The sequence below is a fragment of the Lampetra planeri genome, chromosome 2, assembly GCF_965212315.1.
Source record: "Lampetra planeri chromosome 2, kcLamPlan1.2.h2, whole genome shotgun sequence".
Classification (NCBI taxonomy): Eukaryota; Metazoa; Chordata; class Hyperoartia; order Petromyzontiformes; family Petromyzontidae; genus Lampetra; species Lampetra planeri.
The window spans coordinates 8,863,135-8,885,778 of record NC_136108.1 but is presented as its reverse complement, the minus strand read 5'-3'; the positions used below and the strand labels follow the sequence as shown (position 1 = coordinate 8,885,778).

General features: G+C 45.8%; 1 protein-coding gene across 1 annotated transcript; it reads right to left on the bottom strand.

The window, feature by feature from the left end:
* Positions 1-7,378: 7,378 nt before the first annotated feature.
* On the bottom strand, positions 7,379-22,591 carry DCTN2 (dynactin subunit 2). Its single transcript, XM_078605828.1, has 14 exons — positions 22,419-22,591; positions 18,595-18,663; positions 15,639-15,735; positions 15,078-15,139; positions 14,210-14,308; positions 13,909-14,069; positions 13,182-13,332; positions 12,466-12,531; positions 12,293-12,331; positions 11,787-11,864; positions 11,139-11,210; positions 10,154-10,256; positions 9,525-9,616; positions 7,379-9,401 (listed from the first exon to the last, which is right to left on the bottom strand). The coding sequence occupies exons 1-14, from the start codon at positions 22,452-22,454 to the stop codon at positions 9,315-9,317; spliced, it is 1,212 nt and encodes a 403-aa protein (XP_078461954.1). The 5' UTR covers positions 22,455-22,591; the 3' UTR covers positions 7,379-9,314.
* Between the last annotated feature and the right edge of the window lie 53 nt (positions 22,592-22,644).

Below are 22,644 nucleotides of genomic sequence, written 5' to 3'. Positions count from 1 at the left end.
GGTTTGTAAACGGGGCTGTGCCATTGTTCCGGAGTCCACTTGAAGTCACGAAGGTCACTCGTTTCGCGCATTGTTTTCCTGGCTCAGCGTCCGGCCTTGTAGAATGTATCAGTGTTATCCGCCATCGCCCATCAAGGCTGCAACAGCGCACAACAAGGTGGCGGTGTGACCAAAACCACGCTCGGCCGCTTTTGTCTCACTCACGCCGCTGAATCTTCTCCATCCCGTGGCCGGAATGCGTTGACGTGTTTGCGGTACGGTCCACACCTATTCACTTCATTAATCAACGTTTTTGGGTTTAGATCGCGTTATTTAAAAATGTGTCGTAACCCTCCACCACCCGACACGGCCAATCAGTAAAAAAGTGTCACGTTGACAAAAGACAAATAGTTCACTGCTTTAGCCCACCGGTGTGTTGAATCGTGAAACCACAACATTTACAAAAAAAAATTTCACGCTTCAACACACCGGTGGGCTAAAGCAGTGAACTATTTGTCTTTTGTCAACGTGACACTTTTTTACTGATTGGCCGTGTCGGGTGGTGGAGGGTTACGACACATTTATAAATAACGCGATCTAAACCCAAAAACGTTGATTATGAATAATATTGGTCGCGAAAGCCTGTTACGTGTTAAACTGACCTATTCACTTATTCATTGGGGCCAGGGGTTGAGTCACCAACCGGTGATAGTGGTGGTAGCCTTGTGCCGGTGTGGTGTTGGTGATTTCGTGGTCGTGGCGTTTGAGCTGGGGCTGACTGTAGACGTTGTGATGTACGATGATAGTGATGATAATGGTAAACGTCATCATCACCCATCGCTTTATCTCAAGTCGAACAAAAGCCATCACCGTCCCTGACGTGCACGTAAACGGGTCTTGTCGCTCCATCTCCACGGTGGTCGCCCTCACTGAGCTCGCTCTCGCCTTCGGTTACCGTTCTGTCGCCAGTGTCGTCCAATTTGCCATCATCCCGTCTCGCGACGCCGCCACGGCGGGGAGATGTTAACTACATCGCCAGGTATACAAGGGCACGTGGGTTAGATCCAGACCTTGACGCCTGTTGTTGTATATTTGGAGTTTTCACGTTCTTCTTGTCGTCGCGTAGAATTTTCTCCGGGTCTTCTGGTTCTTCCCTCAACATTTAGAATACATTTTATTTTCTCCGTGACTTTACCGAAAAAACCAAAGCGTAATTCCTGCAGTCACGAAAGCTTCGAAATTAGAATCAACATCGCGCGTTTAGAGTGTGTTGGCTGCTTTAAATGTCCACGTGATAAGCCACTTGGTTGAGCTATAAATTGTGGGCAGATCGCTTCTGAAAAAGAGCTATATAGCTCAGTCAACCTTACCTGGTAAAATAAAACGTAGATTTTTTGTGTTACTTTCTTTGAACCTTACTCTTTGTTTTTTTCGGTAAAGTCACATAGGTTAAAAAAGGAAAACAAATACATTAAATTACGACGTTTCGGAGGCAACACAAGCCCCCGTCTTCAGGTGGAACAGTCACAGCAAAATTACTGTATCAAGTGACTGTTCCACCTGAAGACGGGGGCTGGTGTTGCCTCCGAAACGTCGTGATTTAATTTGTTTGTTTTCGTTTTCCTTTTTTCACCTACGTGACTTTACCGAAAAAACCAAAGAGTATGGATCCTTGCAGTCACGAAAACTTCAAATCTATAATTATTTGAACCTATCTACGTGATTTTACCGAAAGACCCGAAGAATATAAATAAAACGTAGTTTCGTTTTTTTATAGTTTACTTTGATATTTTTAATTGGTGTAGGTAACGTGTCATCGGAACCGGGGTGGTTTGTAATGGCCAGGGGTCTGAAACTTGCGGCTCTGGAGCAGCGTGCGACTTCTTCAAGAACTGCTTCGTGACGGTCGTGTCGTCCTGACATGCATCGCGGCTCTGTTTGTGTGTTTGTTGCCGATCCCTGGTAATGGGAATACGCATCGTGGTGATGGCACCCGAAACTGTAGTACATTCAGTGCCGGATTAAGCTAGTGCGGGCCTGCAGCATTTGTTATGAAGGGGGTCTAAATAAAATAAAAACACGTAAATATTAAAACACATAGATTTTTTACTTGCATAGTAAAGTAATTGTATTTGTTATAAGGCCAGATAATAAGACAAATCGCTAACCTTAAACACCCAGTCGTTCATTAAAGTATAAGGCAGTATAGTACTATAGTAATAGAGCAAGTGCAGAATCACTGATCCGGAATTGATAGCTTGAAAGCATTTAGCGCGGGGCCCTTGAAACTGCGGGGCCCGTAGCATATGCAGCTACTTTTGCTACGAGGATATCACTGGTCAACAAAAAAAACACTTTTTTTTTTCTGGCCTGGACTTTTGCAGCTGTTCTAGACTAATTTAGGGTGCTGATTCCAAATCTGATCTCAAATTTGCTCTATCACATCTCATTTTTATGCTATCGGTATACCCCATTTTAATTGATTTTACCCGAAATTAACTCTGTCACTTATGATTGCAAGTTGTTGCGAGTCAGTGACTGCTTTAGTGTTAAAATATGGTGCTGTATTTTTAGAATAATATGTTAATAATATAATTTTATGTAGATATCCACATTTATTTAATATTTTTCTTCTGCAGTTTTAATTGAAAATGCAATATTTGATATCTCAAAAACCTGACGTGATAGACAAAAACTGATGCCAGATTTGGAATCAGCACCCCAAAATTACATTAAACCCGTTGGAATACCTTATGCCAGAAAAAGTGTGTCGACCAGTGTAATCCGGCACGGAGTACATTTCAATCTTTAATCGCGGTGTGTGTGTGTGAAGAGGTGTGTGAGCCGTGATGAAGAGGTCGGGGCGGGGGGCGGGTCGCGGTGCCCCCCCCCCTCCCCCGTATCGCCTCTGGGCGCGCGCCGCGTGGCGTGGTCTGGGCGAGTGGCGCGGGCGTTATGGAGGCGGCCAACGCCGCTGAGTCGCCAGCTTCGCGTGCCGAGCGCGCAGACTCGGCAGATCCCAGAGACAATGGAAGTCTTCACGCTTCCTTCTCTGCGCCCTGCACCGCGTGGGCTGAGCGGCCGCCAGGACACGGAGGGGAGAATGCGCGCGCTCTGTGTCACGCCAAATGCCGTGGCCGTGTGCGAGCGCGCACAGTGGAATGAATGAATGGCTGGCTCGCTGGTTACCCCTGTGTCCTTAAAGCAGTGGTTCTTAACCAGGTGGGTGCGAGATGCCCTTTCTCAGGGGTGCGAGACATGCCATATTTCTTTAGAAGGTAAATAATCATGGAAACACAAATTAATCACGGGGACGTAAGTACCACTACTTTGTTTCGTCAAACTTAAGTATGTATTAACATCGCTACATTTTTTTTTTATCGATTGAGAACCAAAGGGGTGCAAGGCTGCAGTAAAGGATAAGAAGCACTTCCTCAAATTAACTTATACTCATAGTTCTTTCGGTAAAGTCACGTAAGTAAAAAATGAAATTAAAATTAATAAAAAATAAAAACAATAAAAACGTGATTTTATTGTTTTAATTTTTTATTAATTTCACAACACAAGCCTCGTCTTGTGATGCCTCCAAAACGTCGTGATTTTATTGTTATTTTTTTATTAATTTTAATTTCATTTTTTACCTACGTGACTTTACCGAAAGAACTAAGAGTATGAATCCTTGCAGTCACGGAAGCTTCAAATCTAGAATCAAAGTAACTTCTCTCCCATCCCCCGAATAGAATGTTTTTTCTTCTCAATTTTACGAATGTGAATATCATTTGAATAGATGTTCATCTATTAGGTGGTAGAATTAAAAAAAACGACATTGTAATTGTCAGTTCACTTCATATGTACGTTGAATTTCGATTTAAAGCTTTCGTGACTGCAGCGATTAATATTCTTGGATCTTTCGGTAAAGTCACGTAGAAGGGAAATAATAAAATAATAAAAATAAAACATTATAAAATTCTCACGACGTTTCGGCCACAACACAAGCAGCCGTCCTCAGGTGTTCATTAGGACGCTGTCTTTCCGACAGCTCTGTTCTTCACCTGAGGACGGCTGCTTGTGTTGTGGCCGAAACGTCGTGAGAATTTTATGTTTAATTATTTTATTATTTCCCTTCTACGTTACTTTACCGAAAGATCCAAGAATATGTACGTTGAACTTCTTTCGCACCGTACGTAGCCATCGGTGCGAATCGGAGGTGCGGGTAATCTGAAAGTAGTTTTTTTTAATGTGGTTGAAATAAACTCACGAGTTAAATGTGCGTTAGATGTATTCAGTGGTTTTAAACATAGCCTCGTGATTGATTTGCGAATAAAAAAATAAAATAAAAAAATGTTTTTACTCTTTCTTACATGTAAAAAATCATTTGCGTGAAGTGTGACATTGAGGGATGAATTGGGCATACAAATGAAGTCGTGTTACTTGCTCGATATAAATCCTTGCTCAAACATAATTTGAGATAATAAAGGAAAAGCCGTAGAAAAATGAATTATTTATTTGCAATCGTCTCGAGCCGATGTTGATAAGATCCAGGATGGTATTTCAGGGACTGCGTGCGCAGTTGTATAAACACTGTACGACTTCTCCTTTACAATGACGACGATAAATCTTCGTCGAAGTTGACACTTGGCTGTTTTTGCGTCACCTTTACGGTTCCCCCCATTTATCAATCGGAATGTCCACTTAACTCAGGAACTTAAGGTAACAAGGAATGCAAACTTTTCGGGACTAAGAGCTGTTTAACAACAAAACACAGCTCATGTGTCGCCTTTTTTTTAATCAATGTGATCAAGTTTACACTTTGCTAAATACACGTTAAAGACGACACGCAACCCGCACTTTATCCAACTCTTAACATTGCCGTATTCTCTCGAGTTTCAGACTTTCCAGAAACTTGACCCAACAGACGGTTTGGGCAAGTGCCGTTAGCGAGCACCGATGAAGGCTGATTAGGGCACACGAGGGGGGTGTCCAACAACCACGCCCGGCCGCCTTTGTCTCCCCAGTGGTGATGTTTACACGCCACACCACTCATTTGAGGCTGAGTCGACCTAGGGGAGGCCCAAGACCGTTACAGATAATAGTCACTGGTGTTGGCCGTGAGCGGGAATCGAACTCGGGTCACCTCGGGTCACGGAGTTCGTCGCGCAGCGCGCTAACCACTACACCACCGCTCCCCACCAATAAAGATCCACACATCTGGCCACACACACACCTCGTCGATGATAAGGCGTACTCCCCACCCGCTCAACATTTGTTAACTACTTGGGGGAGAATGTGCGCCACGTAATGCGGGAAATACGGTAATCGCGAAGACATCTGTTGGTCCAGATGTCTTGTGACCCGCAAATAATTCACTCCTGATTATTTTCTCCTTTGCATGCTCATTTCTGTCGTCACACCCATTGGTATATACAAACAAATATTCAGTTTTAGATAAATTGAGGTCACAAGACATCTGGACCACACTTTTACAGCGCGTCCAGCAAGCAGCCGCAGAGTTTATAGCCGTACAAGCCCACGTGGTTTGTCATTTAATCATACTTTAACCACGCTTGCCAGTGCGGATCGCTGAAGAAGGGGAGCACAGACATGCAGTACAACGGCTTTTTTTGTCAAGGCTGCCCACCACATGGTCGTGTAGCCGCCCGTGACACCCCCGGGCGCGCTGGGTTGTGGCCAACCCAAGAGCTCTCCACCAGGCTCGGCCACCCCGCTTAGCCTGCCGCAACGGGCGAGATCGGACACATTCCGGCTGATTTTACGACGGGCGTGCCCATCTTATATGCAACGTTCACGCAAATCACGCCCTGTTGTTTATCCCGCTGCCGCAACTATCATTATTTAAATTACAATCAATATGATTAGAAGCGTCGTTGCCGGCGTGAGCGTGCGCGTGACAGAAAAGGGGAAGCTGGAGTCCGCGTGGTTTAAACTCGTGAGCAAGCCGAGATGACCAGATGCCCCCCAGTTGGGCAAGAGCGTCCGTTGCGCTGATCAACACGTGGCACAGCCGCAGCGCGGGCACGACACACAATGTGCAATGCAAGTGGAACTCCGTCTGTCTTCAGGGCTGGCGGGGCTCTTGCGCACTCGTAATCGACAACCGGTGGTCGATTTCTGTGCGAGAGGACCGACACAAACAGGATGGGTGTCTCTCTTTGCGGTTCAGCAGTCCGTTAGATACGCCGTTTGGTGTTCCCATTTCCAACAACAAAAAGGCCCACTGTTGTTGTTGAAACATTCCATCATCCCGTGAATGGACCAGTAACTCATCTCGGTTGCGAGATGTTATCTCCCTCGCCTGGTATGCAGGAGGTCGTGAGTTTGACCCCGACCTGACGCATGTATATTTGGAGTGTGCATATTCTCCCCTTGGTGGCGCGGATTTCATGGAACACGATATCGACGTTTAGGAGAGATTATGTTTTAGTCGACTGAAACACCAAGATCCATCTTTCCTCTTCGTGACAAACCAGTGTTTATACAGTCACTGAATAAAAACACTTATTTTCCTTTGACAAAAATTAACTTTTTTTTTTCAAAATAGACTGGCAGTGTTGACCTTACGTGTTTATGGTAATGGAGCTGTGACGCAAACTATGATCATGATGGTGAAATTTAGTCTTGAGAAATGATTGCAATTTTTTTTTCTACTTAAAATCCGACTTCTTTATTTAGACTTCAGGAATCCGATGAGCTATGAAGATATTTTTCACAGAAGTGATCCATCACTGGTTTTCCTCCTTTTCTTTGAATGCTATATGATTGCATGCCAATTCATCTCCACTGAAATCAGAAAAGGACCCTGGGTTTTTTTTTGCAGTTTGGAGAAACTGCAAAAAACAAATTTTTAAATTTTTGCCAAAAATGGCCAATATTTACTTTCCTTTAAAAAAAAAAAGTCGATTCCCTCTTCGTGTTCTTGATGTGCTATATTTGAAAATAAACGTTGACATTTTTCACCAAAAAAGCTTATCTGAATGTAGGCAAGATATTTTTCAGTACGTTTATTCCCTGCATTGGGTTCAAGCCTAATATGCTATGTCAAAGGAAAGTGGGAATTTTGACGATAATTTTCACAAAAATTATCGAAAACATGTATATTTTCTATTTGTATAAAAAGTTAATTCCTCCACCGTGCTAAGGCTAACTCGTGCCCAGCAACACATGTGGGAGCAAAGGTGAGACTCATCTCCAACTTTTTTCGTGTTATTCAATTGTTTGATTAATAAAACGCATAAAACTGGAGTCATTGATTTCTCAATGTACAATAATCGTTCATCCCAGCTCAATAAAACATGAGGGTCTTGTTGCATCTTTCCCGCCTGGCATGTGAAGGCAGCTGCAGTGTGGACACGTCCATGTAAACCTGACACACTCAAGTTGGTAAAGTACATAGTGTTTTTTTTATTTCGCTGACAAGCCGAAGCGTGTGGACAGCACAGTGGTTTAGATACAATTTGGATTCATATCGGGGTCTAATTGTGACTGCATCTCAAGACACTGTACACAGTGAGCACACTGTATATAATTTAGACCAACAATAACAATGTACAGCCCTTTATCAATCCACACGGCTGGATGACCTTCCCATTTTTAATCATGGGGGTTAATTGACCATACGTCACCACACTGGGGAGCGTAGTAAAAGCGTAAGGTCTTGCAGCCTGTACTTTAACTGAGGCAGGGATTCAACAGCATGGATTTCTGGGTTGTTGAGATGTCTGACATGATAAAAGCTGTTGCAACATTTGACATTAAAATATAAAACACCTTTCCTAATAGGCCAAGATGGAGCCACGAGTAAGCTCGTCTGTCTGAAAGCCACCTCCTGAAATTACGTTTCAACCACTGATACCCCTTTTCCACCAGGAACATCCGACATGAGCCAGCACAAAGCCCGAACATAACAGGTGAAATGTCACTATCTTCTGTGCCAAGCCAGAAGCAACTCGATATACCATCCTCACATCTTAATCTGGTTTGGGGTCAAACACTGCCAGGGGTGAAGCGAATGACAAGTTCTTGGTGACATCAGTGACATGGCTTGCCTTCTGCAGTGGAAAATCTGGTGCCTCCTAAACTGTGCCAGGCTGGCTCGGCATGGCACAGTTGCAGCTTGGTTGCCGATTGGAAAATAGCTATAAACGTTTCCGTGTTCCATGAGGTAATGCGAGTTAGGACTCTACACGGCTGTCCACATGTAAATGTGTTTAAATATCACTCCGTGTGATGCACATTTTTTGTCGGTGCATTTCTGCAAAATGGTGCCTCATTTTTTTCTTTCCTTCGCTGCAATTACACCCTCAACATTAATTGATGGATATTATGTCAAAAGTACTTTTTAATATACAGTATTGGTTTCATGCTAACGACAGCACACTTTAATAAGAGGAAATATTTGCAATCAAACGTGAATCAGTAATTGATGCCCGCGAGCGTGGCAGTGCAAGTCTGGCTTGGGACTCTGGGACGCCAACTTGCAAGGGTGGGAGGCAGTAGCAGAGGGTCGCACCAAAATTCGACAAGGCCACAAACTCCACCTCGTGTGTGTCCCAGTCTCAATTGTTGTTGCAAAAATGGAATCACTGATGATTGGAATACAAAGGTAATGTACGATGATGATGATGATGGCGATGCACAGGTGCTGGGTTCCTATCTGGCCAGTTCACCTGGGAAGTGGCATGGGCCAAGTGTGGTCATCTGGTGGAGAAAGTGCTGATGGTGATGATGATGAAGCCACTGCCTTCAAATTCCAGTTATTTAGCAAATAATACATGTATCCATCGATTCAAATGTATCCTCAATCTAATGATACATGCATCATAAACAATTATTAGCAATTTAAAGATATTATATATTCATGTTACTTTTAGGCAATGGTGCAATGAAAATGATACAAACGAAATATTTTTACAATAGGGATTTTAAAATTAAATCGCAAAGCGAAGTCGAAACAATTCAATCTACACTTTCGTATGGCAATACGTTCAGGAGCTAAATGCCAATGTCGAAATGGACATCGTTAATTCGAACAGTTCATCGACTTGCTGGGGGGTGGTGGTTAGGGAGGTGGGAATCACCACATACCTACCTGTTACTCAACAAATCCATTTATGCACATGACCTGAGACTGCAAAACTGAAGACGGAAGTTTGTCGTCTCCTCAACCTGGTGCCACAATCCGCCACTGCTCGAGCGGGGCGGAAGGACAGTTATATCGGCGAGCAGACAAAGTGAGGGCGGGCGAACAAATAGGTGCGGGCACACGGACGAGCGAGGCTGGGCGGGCGGGCGGAAGAGAAGGGAGGAGCGTACGAGCCTCACTCGCACAGCGAGCGCATCCTCGACTCGAGGCCCGTGAAGTTCTTCTCGATGGAACCGGCGTTGTCCTTCATCGTCTTGTTGAGCTGTGGGGGGAAAAGAAGAGCATGCCGTGGAACATCCGTCGGAAACGCGACGCGTGACGCCGATTAATGCGCGACGGCACAAGGAATCGTTGGGGTCAATGGGGGTCACTAGGGTGGGCTTACCTGGGTCAGCAGCGAGGAGTTGGTCTGCACGGAGCTCGAGATCATGTGCTGGGTTGACTCCAGGTGACTCAGCAGTTGCCCGAACTGCATTGCTGCATCACAGAATGACAAAAACGAAACAACACGTGTAAGACGATCACAGTACACATACATTCCGATGACAACATCAGAGTTGAGCAAATTGAGATTCTGGACTGCCCTGTCCATACTGTAAGGTTTATAATAAAGATCATAAATACTCATGTAATTTAAGCAGTAAATGCTAATGAAATCTCTCCCTTTTTAAGGGGGTGTATTTTTAGGCAAAAAACAAGAGAAAAAGATACCTTCAGAAAACCCACAAATACAAGGGGACCACACCTTTGAACTCACTTGCTGTACTGCCATCTTGTGGCAACCTGATAGGCTGACACATTTGTGAGTCACCTATGTGTATCACAGGCATAGACTACGAAGATGCATAAATGCATGCAGTGATGTTGATGTGATGGAAATAGAGGGTGATGTCCTGGCTGAGTGGAGGGTAAGATGGGGCCTGGTAATGTCTGGATGGGTGTCTTAATGGCAGGGTGGGGTGGGGTGTGGTCATGGGGGGGGAATGGAGCTCTTTGTGGAGCCAATAATAGCACCTTGCTCATGGAGCTCTTTGAGTGCACGGAGTCGCTCCGCAACACGGGGCAGAGCGTCTGCCACAGAGTCCCACCGTTCCATCATCTCATATAGCTTAGTCACCTGCACAAGCACACAACAACAAACATCCCCGTATGACCTGTAGCAGAAGATGAAGGCTGGAACGGCGCACGAGGAGGAATGTTTATACACTACACCAGACACTACTTTACGGCTGAGTGTACCTCGGCGAGGCCCAGGACTGGTTCAGATATTCATTACTGATGTTGGCCGTGAGCGGGAATCGAACTCAGGTCGTCGAATACGTAGGAGAATGCGCCATCTACTAAACTACTACCACTCCCCACATTCACACACATACATATACGTGCATTGGTAATTCACTATGTAACACGATTTTTGTCCCTGGGTAGTGTTATTTTTTTATTGCTTATGCCTAAAAAGTATAGAAAATGGCTATTATTCCCCACAAACTTTGCTTTTGTGACCAGCACTTTACGTGAAGGAATGACACAAATGCACACATTTTATCATTGAAAATCGGTCAATTTCAAAATATCACTGTCCTGGTCACAAAAGCAAAGTTTGTAGGGAATAATCGCCATTTTCTGTACTTTTGAGGCATAAGCAATTAGGAAATAACAATTACTACCCAGGAACAATGTTTTTTGTTACACAGTGATAATTCAATAAAAGTTGTACGATGAGGGGTAGTGAGTTAAGAAACACTGCACTCAGAGGTGAAACATTACACATGTAATAGGCACAGGCACAACCAAAAAAACACAAGTCGCAATCTTGCAAAATAGATCAGGTGTACTGCAGTGACGTCACTGCGACATCATTTCCTGCTACGTATTCATGAATCCCCAAACCCAAGTCAGAGAGTACGGTACACACAGCAATCGGTATTTATCTACAAGACAAAAGTTGTTTGTTTTTGTGCGGTTCTGGCTTCCAATAAAACATGTTAATGCACCTCACCTTGCTCTGGGTCTCAGCCTCCTCTGCGTAATCCTTCTGTTTGGTCACCTCGTTCAACTTTCCCAGCACGCCCTGCCAAGAGAGAGCTCCATTCACACCACGATTGGCTGTTGTATGCACTACGTCTGCGAAACACCGAACCGCACCAGTTGTGCCGGATGCACATCTATGCCGAGACACCTCGCCAATTACGAGATGACAGCGCTGTGCTCACCAACTGCTGTTGAATGCCAGATTCACATTCACGAAACACCGCAGCAGCTGATGCATGTGGCGCCAAGGTAGTTGACCTTGAAGCCAATACCATATATTTGGACTTTTATCTGGGAACATAGCATCTAAGCAAGGATAACTCAGAAACTTCGCATGGAGTAGCCTCGATAGTGCTTGGATGGATGACCACGAGGCACAAGCAGGTGACCGGCTGCAGCGCTACATGCTGGTTCTATGCTCAATCGTCTATGCTCCCCGCCTTCACCAAAACACACTGACCAGCATTGCCAATTATCGTCAATTCTCTCACGACCGGTATGGTATGGGAGGCTCTCACTCAGCAGTCGATTGACAAAAGGGGTTAACAAGCAGAAGAGGAATTTAAATTGTCCTGGAGCAGCACAGGTGTCGCCGAGAGAGGGGGGAGATCCGAACCTGCAGCCGAGCCTCGATTTGGTCCAGGTTGGCCGGGTCCAAGACTCCCAACCTCAGCTGCATGAGCTCCAAGGCCCCCTGTCGCACACAGCAGCAGCAGAGATTACGTCAACACGTTACCATCACGTCATGATCATCAGTACATTACCAACATCGCTCTGTATAACTACATAACTAATATGGCTCTACTACTACACCATATCACAAACATTATCCCATATCGCCACATTACTACCACATCATTACCACATAACCAAAACATGACCAACATCATCATCAGATCAAAACTACATCAGCACCACATTGCCAATATCGCTCCACATCACCACTATCTGTTGTGGCAGAGGCCTAACTTTGCAGGCGTTCTACAAAGCGGTGGATTGTGGACCCACTTGTTTTTGGCGCCACGGGTCTTCGTTGCCAAAGCATTTCTAATGATGATCATCGTTACACACCTAATAATTACCCAGTCACCCTAAAGTGGCATGAAGTTGTTTTAAACTTACCATGACAGTTGAACTCTGCAAGCCAACAGCGATGGGGTTCTGTTAATAAAAAGATAGACACGAACAACACATGTACACACGTACATACACACAACGCCTTCGCACGCCCCCCTCTAGTGCCATCTGCGCCGTGCATGTGCAATGAGAAACCATGAGGTGCCACCGAGGTTTACCGGCTTGTCTGGAGCCTTCCCAACCACCGCCTCCAGCTCGCTCAGCCTCTTCTCCATGTCGGCCGCCTAGGGCAGACGGCATGCAGGGCAGCACCAAATCACCGTCTCTGTGTATGTCGTGGTGTTGGTGTATTTCTCCGCCATTTGCCCATTTCCCACACCAGTGCCAGGCCCTCACGTAAATGTGGTTTTACACGAGCTACTGGATGAGCCGAACCAGAACAGAACCATGATACTCTGGCCTCACAAGACATCTTCATCTGGCTCGAGGGCAAGCAAGACCACTCGTGAGCTGAATAATTCTCACCATAAGTTGTGGCCATTTTTGTCATTTATTGCATCTACATACGACTTGACTGATTCATTATGAAGGACATCGCCTGCACGGCTCGGGTTTTGAAATGGAAACACAACCTGGCACCTCTCCTGAACCGCACCGGGGTTTTCTCGGCACAGCTCTGGCACGGCTAGGTTGTACTGCGTAAAGGAGGTAATTGTGTATGATTATGCATCTGTGTGTTTTTGTCCTATGTGTGCATGTGTCAGTGTGAAAAGGTTTGTTTCTGTGTTTGAGGGCGTGCATGCAAGTGTCTGCGTGTTTGGGCATCTGTGTTAATGCAAGTACGTGTTTATATACTTTCTCTGTGTGCACGTACGTGCGCGCGTGCGTGCATCTGCCTATCAGTGAGCGAGCGTTATGGGCGGTGGTCACACACCTTGGCCACGTGCTGGAACTTGTCGTGCTCAGGCCGGTAGAGCAGCTCGTATGTGATGATGGCGCCGTCCCCGCCAGCCTTGCCAGAGCCCTTGGACTCGGCACCGTCAGGGCGTCCGCTCTTCAGCGTGTCCAGCTGAGTCAGCAGCCGCCTGACATAGGCAGGCGGCAAGAGGGGGAGAGAAGAGGGAGCAAGGAGGAGAGTAGCACGGCGCATGTAGTGACACATCCAGCAATCCCTACGTGGAGCCAAACCAGTCACAATCACGCTCCAAACATGGACGTTCACTTTTGTAATTATAGTCATTCCATAAATCAGCCATATCTTTTTTTCATTTATATATAAGATAAAAAATTACATACCATATTTATTATTGACCCCTAGAAACTGTCCCAGAAATTATATTTATACATAACTGCAAGCATCTTAGCTGCACTAATCGGGTGCAAGAAAATTTAAATTTTGACCTTGCATCCCTGCGTTTCAAATTTTAGCACGCTCTGTCACCTCCGTCACTTCAAGGCCCTCTTTAAAATTAGGTTGACACGCGTGTTAGTTTTCACATTATTCATGGAATAGCGACAAGGTGTGTTAATATGTGGCCCATCCAAGGTATCTGAATGTTATATTCACTGTTGGCAAAGAAAAGATTCCCCACTCCTGCTTTAAAGAATACGGGAATGGGGGGGGGGCTATCGTAGTCTTGGAGTCCAGAAGTGATCCTTACTTGGCGAGCGCTCCGTGGGGGTCAGCCAGGTCAAGGGAGGCATGGGGGCCTAGCGATCGCTCTAGCTGCAGCGAAGCCAGCTGCTGCCGGAGCCCAGAGACCTGCTCCGACAGCACCACGGGGCTCAGCTTGTCCTCCTTATCCGTGTCTTGTGCCAGCGTCTGGTGTGAGAGGATAGGCGGAGTTTGTACGCATGGGTCATAAACAAGCGTGCATGCGTGTACGTGCGCGTGTGAGCGCGTGTGAGCGCGTGTGAGCGCGTGTGAGCGAGTGTGAGCGCGTGTACACACTGGAATCGCACCTGTACTGACTGCACCTCCTCAGCCAGCTCTCGGATCTCGTGCTGCAGACGCTGGTACCACTGCTGTGGCGTCTCCTTGGCCTTGCTTCCGTCCTCCAGCTGCCGAGACATAGCACAGACGTGTCATGGTGACACATAGCCGGTATGACAATGAGCGCAGCGTAGGGCATGCAAAGAACAAATAGCACATGTAACGTACAAAGCATATGCACAACACACAACACACGCCCCAAGCACATAACAGCACTCATGAGTTGCAGTAATGTACGGCTCGTACAGCAGACAGCACACAACACGCACAGAACACACAGCACATGCACCAAATATATGTCATGCACCACACACAGCATACAAAGAAAATGCCCCCTTGACAACCCTCCTTCTAACAAATTTGTGAATCAATTCAAGAACTGATTTTTTTGTCTCATTCCTACAGTGTGCTTTATAATGTTTGTGTTTTTCCATCTTGTTTGTACGATTCAGTGAACTCAGCCAGTTAATCCTCGTCATACTTCACTCAATGTGACGTCACCCCTCTCCCAGGCTCTCTGCACTGCGAATTCCCTCCTCCTGTTGAAGTCCAGGCTCAGGACGTTCTTCTTTTCCTCTGCCTATGACAGTCCCTGTGATGGGTCATCCTTCTAACCTTTACCACATACTCATCTACTTTCCTTCTATTTCCTGTAACCTATTCCCACCCGTTCCCCTCTTATGAATATAATTGTTTTCAAGCTCCCAAGGATGCAGACGCCCCCACGATTTGCAACGCGGCCACATTTGCATTATTTATAAATCAAGTTAATATTGTGTTGTCCGGAGTACAGTGTCTACATTCCATGTGGTTTTCAACGCATGACCACTCACTCACCATTTCATAATCCCCGGCCTCATATCCAGTTCTGCGTCCCTTGCTTATCCTATCGGAAAAATCTGCACAAATGGAAGAAAATTAACAGCTATAGAGTGCATGGAACAGGTGTTTACAAAGAGTCACAAATAGGGATTGGATGTATGTGTGGGTGTACATGACCATGCGTGATGCGAGTGTGTGATTGAATGCATGTATCTGCATGTGTGCATATGCAGAAGCATGTGTGCATGTACTTTTAAGTTCATGCGAAAGCTTGTGGTCATTTTTAGGTGCGTGCTTGAGTTTGTGTGTATGTGTTCATGCGCAAGCTTGTGTGCGTGCACCTGTGAGTGTGCATTTGCGTGTGCGTGCAAGCATACGTTTAAATGCATGGATAAGCATATGTGAATGTTAGTGTGTGAGCTTGCAAGTGCTGCAGATGCGAGCTTGCGTTTGTGTGCCTGCGTGTGAGCGTAAAGTTGCGTGCCGTTCATGAACGTACATTTACACGCGTGTGTGTGAGCATACGTTTATGTGTGCGTACGTGCGCGAGCAAGCGAGTGGGCTGCTGCAAGGTACCCGTGTCCTTCGAGGAGACGTGCTTTTCCTTGAACTCGTCGAACGCCGCGTTGGGACTCACGACGATGCGCTCCACGCTCACACTATTCAGCTCCTCCTGCAGGGGAATGGTGGTGGGGGAGCAAGGAGATGGTGCCCAGCTCAGAAAAACATGCACCGACGATGACTGCGAACAAGGCTGCTCCCCCAAATTTACCAACGTCAACCGGCGGTGAAGGCTTACCAACGTGGCTCAGACAGACTAACAACCACCTTGCCGTGTGGACAGAGGAAGGCATTCCTATGCCACATACATTTATATAAGTGAAGCTGTAGCACAGTGGTTAGTGCACTGCTATGTGAAATCAGCAATCTGAGTTTCATTCCTGGCCACAGCTAACGTTAGTGGTAAGACATATCCGAACCGCCCCCGCTCAAGTTGACCAACCTTCACCAGCGTGAAGTATGGTCCAAAAAACCCCATGCCACCTGAAATATCGTGGCGATGCCTACATCCACCAATGGACAAAGGCCTGTAACTTATAACTACTCTCATCATTTTATTCTAACGGGTTTTAGTTACATAAAACTTAAGCAAAGCTTTACTTTAATTTCTTAAATAAATTAATGGGAAATGATCAATTAAGTAATAAATGCCTTTCTTTACAAAACTTAAACGAGGAAAACCCAAAATACAAATAGCTCTTGTAGATTAACATCTCTGCTCAGCGCCCTGTGATGCCCAACATGAGTTTGAAGTTTTGTTCGTGAATATACTTTTAAATATTGTTAGGCGTGCCATTATAGCACATTAATCACACGTTTTATAATATCTCTAGCACTACAGCAGCCGCATTCTTGACCATAAATGTTGTCTATTCTCATACACAAGAGCATTAAACTCACGTAGGACAGCCTCGTTGTACACAGCCTGGACTATATATTTATGAGGCAAGAGCTTTTTAATCCTTGATTTGCATCTTCCGAGCAAAAATATATATAATGGCAGCAGCTGAGACTGCAAGGAAGCTTGTGATTATTGGCATCTCAATGACCAGACGCACATTCAGTACGCAGAGAAGTGCAAAGATGACAGTGCCAGAACATCCTTACCAGCTCCTTTTGGAATCCACAGAGAAGACAGTGAGGGTTTTAAAACAAACCAAGCGGAGGATAAGAATAAATAAGAGGTGGTCAGTTAGAACACAGAGAGAACAATAGCAGTCCGTTGGTGGGGGCTACGAACAAATAGATTTAGTACAAAGATTATAAGAATGGCTTACTCGTAGACACAGTACACAAATATTATTGGGTCTTTCGGTAAAGTCACGTAGATAGGTTCAAAGAAAATAACAAAAAACTACGACGTTTCGATGGCAACACAATCAGTCATCTTCAGGAAGATGACCGTCTTCAGGAAGACGTCCGCTTGTGTTGCGGTCGAAACGTTGTAGTTGTTAGTTTTAGTTATTTTCTTTGAACCGATCTACGTGACTTTACCGAAAGACCCAAGAATACGAATTCCTGCAGTCACGAAAGCTTTAAGTCAAGAAAGTACACAACCCTTAAAGCAAAACCTTTAATATCTCTAGAATTACAATTGCTAAAAAAATAAGTAAGGCTATTATTATTGAATATTAACATGATCAGATGAACCTATGTTAAATTGGGGAAGGGTGATTAGCTCTACATGCAAATGCTCAATGAGGATAAATAAAAAAAATTAATTATAATAAAATAAACAAACTATTTCTACCGACAAAGATGACCGCATCATGCAGTGTTAGCCTCAAAAGCGAAAAGCGAACAAAAAGCGAAAAGGGAACTTTGAGAAGCGTTGGCGGTGGATCACGGTAGGGCTCGTGCTGAAGCCGGTTGGCTAGGGTTAGTACTTGGCTCACCAATTTGTTAAGGCTAGGAGTAGTGCTTGATTTGTTTGTTTTGGTTACGGGTAAGCCAAGTGTTTTATTGGCTAGTTTGTTATTGTTAAGGCTAATGCTATGGTTTGGTTGGCTCTTTGTTAAGGTTAGGGGTAAGGATGGCTACTTAATGAGGTTTTAAGATAATTGCAAACATTTGGTTAGTTTGTTAGGGTTCACTAGTTTTTAAAGCTATGGTCTGGCTGGATGGTTCATGAGGGTAGGGTTTAGGGAAAAACTAGCTACTGGTTAGCTAGTGTGCTCAATTTTCGAACAGTTTGTCCTCCATTGTGAAGTGAGGCCCTTTCGCTTTTTGGTCGTGTTTCACTGATGCTGCTCACATAGCCTGTTTCTACAACTGGCACGGGGGCAGGGGACATCAAGCGGGGAGGTATCATGCAGCTCAGAGTGTAGGATAAAGTGGAGGAAATTGACCTTACTTGAGCAAACTACAGCATCCAGGTTACAAAGGAGAAGAGAAATAGTAACACATTGGCACATACAGCACGAGAAAAATGGTTATTGGTCATAAGCAGGGCACGTCAAACCTTGAAGTGTTACTCACTCATCACGTCTTATAATAGCCTCAACAATTGAGGACATTACTGGTAAAATGATGCAACTATTAGCAGAAGCATTCATTTTTATTGGCTGTGTTGGTGCACTAATTGTATTGCATTAAGTGATACGTATATATGTTTTATCACAAACATGTAAAAAAAAAACTGATTTGGTTGAATAAAAAAAATGCATCTGGTTGGATCAGTGCCACAACACTCGCTTAGTGTGGGATTGGTAGTGAGGGGAAATCACTGGGGAAAAGAATACATTCCATAGGAGTGACATTTGATAAAACAGAGGTTGAAGTTGATAGTCTGACTTAAGACATCTGTTGGAAAAGAGGTGCTTGATATCTGTGTTCAAGTGCTTTGGCAATGCTGTCGGGTGCTTTGGTGATGATGTTGATTTTGCAGTAGTGGTTGTGGTGCAGGGTGATTGGTGGTGGTTTTGGAAGGAGTGCAGAACAGAGTTTGACTGTGCTGTAGAGAGTGACTCACGGACTCAAACTGTGCTTGGTCGTCCTCGGGTAAATCTGTCGTCTCGAACACATCCGGCTCGTTGAGGGCCTTCTCAACGACATACGGAGAAGCAAAGACAAAAACAAAGACATTAAGTCACAACATACAGACACACAAAGGTGCACAGAGACACATGCAGATACAGACACAGAAACACAGTGACATAAACAGATACATACAAAAACACATTGAAAGATAAATAGGTGAACACAAAATTACATGGAAACACACAGACAAATAATGTACACGGAGACACAAGCAGATGCATAAGCACAACAACAACATCCGCCATTTGCCACTAAGTGGCGGTGGCGTCACCACGCCGCTTGTGCCAGGCTATGTGCACTTTAAGGCCACTTGAAGTGTCGAACACTCGCTGGCAGGAGGTCACGGAACAGACCCCAGGTACCATGGGCAGGGTTGCGATTTGCGCACCAATTTCCGCAAACATGCTGTTTTCGACCACATTTCGCGGTAGTTTCTGTGACCCTCTTCCGCACAAATTTCCGCAATTTGCGGTGATTCCTGGGAAGACTTCCGCAAATCGTGACTTCGATTCCCGCCTCCCCCCCCTCCTCCGCCCCCTCCTCCCACCCCCCTCCTACCCCCTCCCACCCCTCCCAGCCCCCTCCTCCCATCCCCCTCAATCCCCCCCCCACCCACGTTCCTCCCCCCCCTCCTCCCTCCCCCCGCTCCTCCCTCCCCCCGCTCCTCCCTCCCCCCGCTCCTCCCTCCCCCCGCTCCTCCCCCCCTCCTCCCTCCCCCCGCTCCTCCCTCCCTCCGCTCCTCCCTCCCCCCGCTCCTCTCCCCCTCCTCCCTCCCCCCGCTCCGCCCGGCGTCGTCTGAAATTCCGAGCGCTCCGATGTTGGCGATGTGAAGGGGGAAGTCGAGCGGAGACACAGACACAGACAGAGAGTGGACGAGGGTCGCAGCCCCTCCGCTCCGACATCAATGAAGGTCGGTCGGTGATGTTGGTCGTGAAAGCGGCACCGTGTTCATGAGCCTCGGCTGCGTCTCACAACGCGGCCCTCCCTCCGCGGCGGGGCTGTGTGGCATCTTGCTGCTGCTGTTGTTGCTGCTGTTGTTGCTGCTGCTGTTGTTGCTGCTGTTGTTGTTGTTGTGAGTTAATCCTCCAACTTCCTTCCTTCACCTGCGCTGTTGATGGTTCACGTGGTGAGCCGGCGGGGGAGCGGTGGTGCCGCGGTTAGCACGCTGCGCTACGAACCCTCTGGGTGGACTCGGACTCAAATGAGTATCCTGGTGTGGTGTTTTTGTTATGCATCGCCGCTTGGGAGACAAAGGGGGCCGGGGGTGGTGCTGGCCACCCCACTTCATAGCTCCTACTGGCTAGCAGCACTTGTCGCAACAGTCTGTGAAGGCGACACGGGAGAGGGGGGGGGGGATCTTTGCTATGAGTTACTCCTTCATCTCAGTATGAGATGTTTCATATCACAACAAGCCATGTGTATTGCTCGTGTAAGTCGCCGGTGGTGTACGATTGCTGAGGGTCACACGCCAGTCGAGCCGGATGGTGCATTGCGTGTTGGTATACGGCCGAGTAATCTTAAAGGGGAGTCCCCGTAACCTCTTCTTGGTTCTTTGGGTAAAGTCACGTAGAAGAGAAATAATAAAATAATAAATATAAAACATAATAAAATACAATTGTGGTTCTTGTGCGGAAATGCGGAAATCATATATTCATTGCAATCAGTAGCTCAAAGCCCTGCGTGATGTTGGGCCTTGCATATATCCTTTCCAATAGAACGCATTAACGTGTTGTTAAAAGCGCGCGGTCACAGGAGTAGTCTTTCCACCGTTTGCGGTTGACATTAGCAGAAATGCGGGAAAAATTGAACCCTCCTTCCGCATTTTCCATGCGGAAATCGCAACCCTGACCATGGGTTGACTGGCTGAGATGAACGGCAGATGCACCGCCTGCGCCCCCTACTGTGCATAGGCACACTCAGATGCAGACACACAGATACACAATACTATAAACAAAAAGGTAGAGATATGGACAGTCACAGAAGACACAAACACAGACACAATGTAAAAAATACAGCAGTATTCGAAAACAAATGTTTGTAGGACCCGAAAAACACAGCCAAGTCCACCAGCCTCGTGTACCTGACCTTGGATATCTGCCAATGATTTTCACGAATTGTCAGGCGCACATTACTCTTCATAATAAAGGTTTTTGGGTTAGATCGCGTTATTTATAAATGTGTCGTAACCCTCCACCACCCGACACGGCCAAACAGTAAAAAATGTGTCACGTATACAAAGGACAAAATAATGCACTTCTTTAGCCCACCGGTGTGTTGAAGAGTGAATAAACATTTTAAAATTTTGCAGTAGTGGTTGTCGCGAAAGCCTACGTGTTAAACTGCAACTTACTCTGCTTAACGTTTGAGGAAGATAACTTATATTATAACTTAGGTCATCTTCCTTGGCAGTAACTTGCCGAATGAATGCACATATCACACATTTAAACACAGTACAGTACTTGTTAATACTGGTGAATACATTCCCAATGCATTACTTCACACGCATTCTTGTATAATTTTCTTTTTCTGACAAGTTCGTGAAATCTCTACTGGGGATTAATATTGACAATGTCTACTGTAAGACCCAGTGGCATCATATACAGAAAGTCAAACATAGTTTATTGGCGTAAACGCCTAAACTCTTCAGTTTAACAATTATTTGCAGCTTAACCATCATTATTTGTAATATATACCACACCTCCTGTGCAGTACATTTCGATGCATAAAGAAATGTAACGGACTGTCCTTAGTGGCTGACTGCAATGGGGCCAGTAGTCCTGAAAAGTGCCTTTGCATTTTACTACTTATATCCGCATTATAATTAATTTAAGATGAATTGGTCAAACATTCCAATGTAGGATTTAATTGACTGAAAATGTGTTTAAAGGCTTTCCATGAGATATAACTCACGTAATTATTATAATTCATTAAAACAGAAACGCTCAACTTCCCAATGTAGGGGCTCTCCTCGTGTTCTACTATCAAAGCAGTACCCACGATGTACGAGAAAAGCAGCCAAAGAACCGGGAGAAAACTCACCGCACATAGGGGATGGATAACGCCCAAAGCTCCGTACAGATTGATTAAAAACCCATTCCTTTACCGCCCTCTCCCGGTCCCCTGACAACCCAGGCTACAACATCAGGTATACTTAGCCAGTCTCTCATTCAAATACTGTAATAGCCAGGCTCAAACCTTAACTTCCGAAGTATGACGAAATATATATGTTGAACTTCTTTCGCACCGTACGTAGTCAACCGTGCTAATCGGAGGTGCGAAATAGGACGCATTCCGTGTGATTTGGTAATTGACAAAGGCATTAGGATACGAACTGAGCCATCCCAGATGCTAATGATGGCTTGTCAATATAACCAATAGAAATTAACTAAACAAATGGAGTCTTGACACTTCGTGAGGTATTTCTATACAAAGACATACACAATTCAGGCTATTATTGATAAGGAAAGATCGATTTACCAAGCATCCTAAAACATTAATCTCCAAAACGAACAACAGTGTGACTGTCACGGCTATAAACCCGACACGATCACAATTAGCATTGTTATTGTTCTTCAACGGACTCCGAGGTAAAGAGGGAAGACCGCCTCACGGCACCGCCAGCGGGCCCAGAGGCGCATTCTCACGGGCAACCCCACTAGACAACACCGAGGACTTCCAACGTCGGCTAGCGTCGGCTAGGCCCAAATCGGCCGTGTCAAACCGAGGGGCATCGCGCCTGAGTGAAAGCGCACTTACGATTCCTGGGAGGTTCGCGTACTTGGGGTCGGCCATGGCTTGCGATCCGCTGCGATTGTCGATGTTTTTTTAAAACGCGAAGCTACCGCTGCTGCTGCTGCTGCTATTCACCGCCGAGACAGCGCCCCGTTGACACCGATGCCACGAAATCTCGCGAGAACTCACGCCAAGCCCTCTGGCCACGTTCACGCCCCCTGTCAGGATAACCACGCCCCTCTGGCAGAGT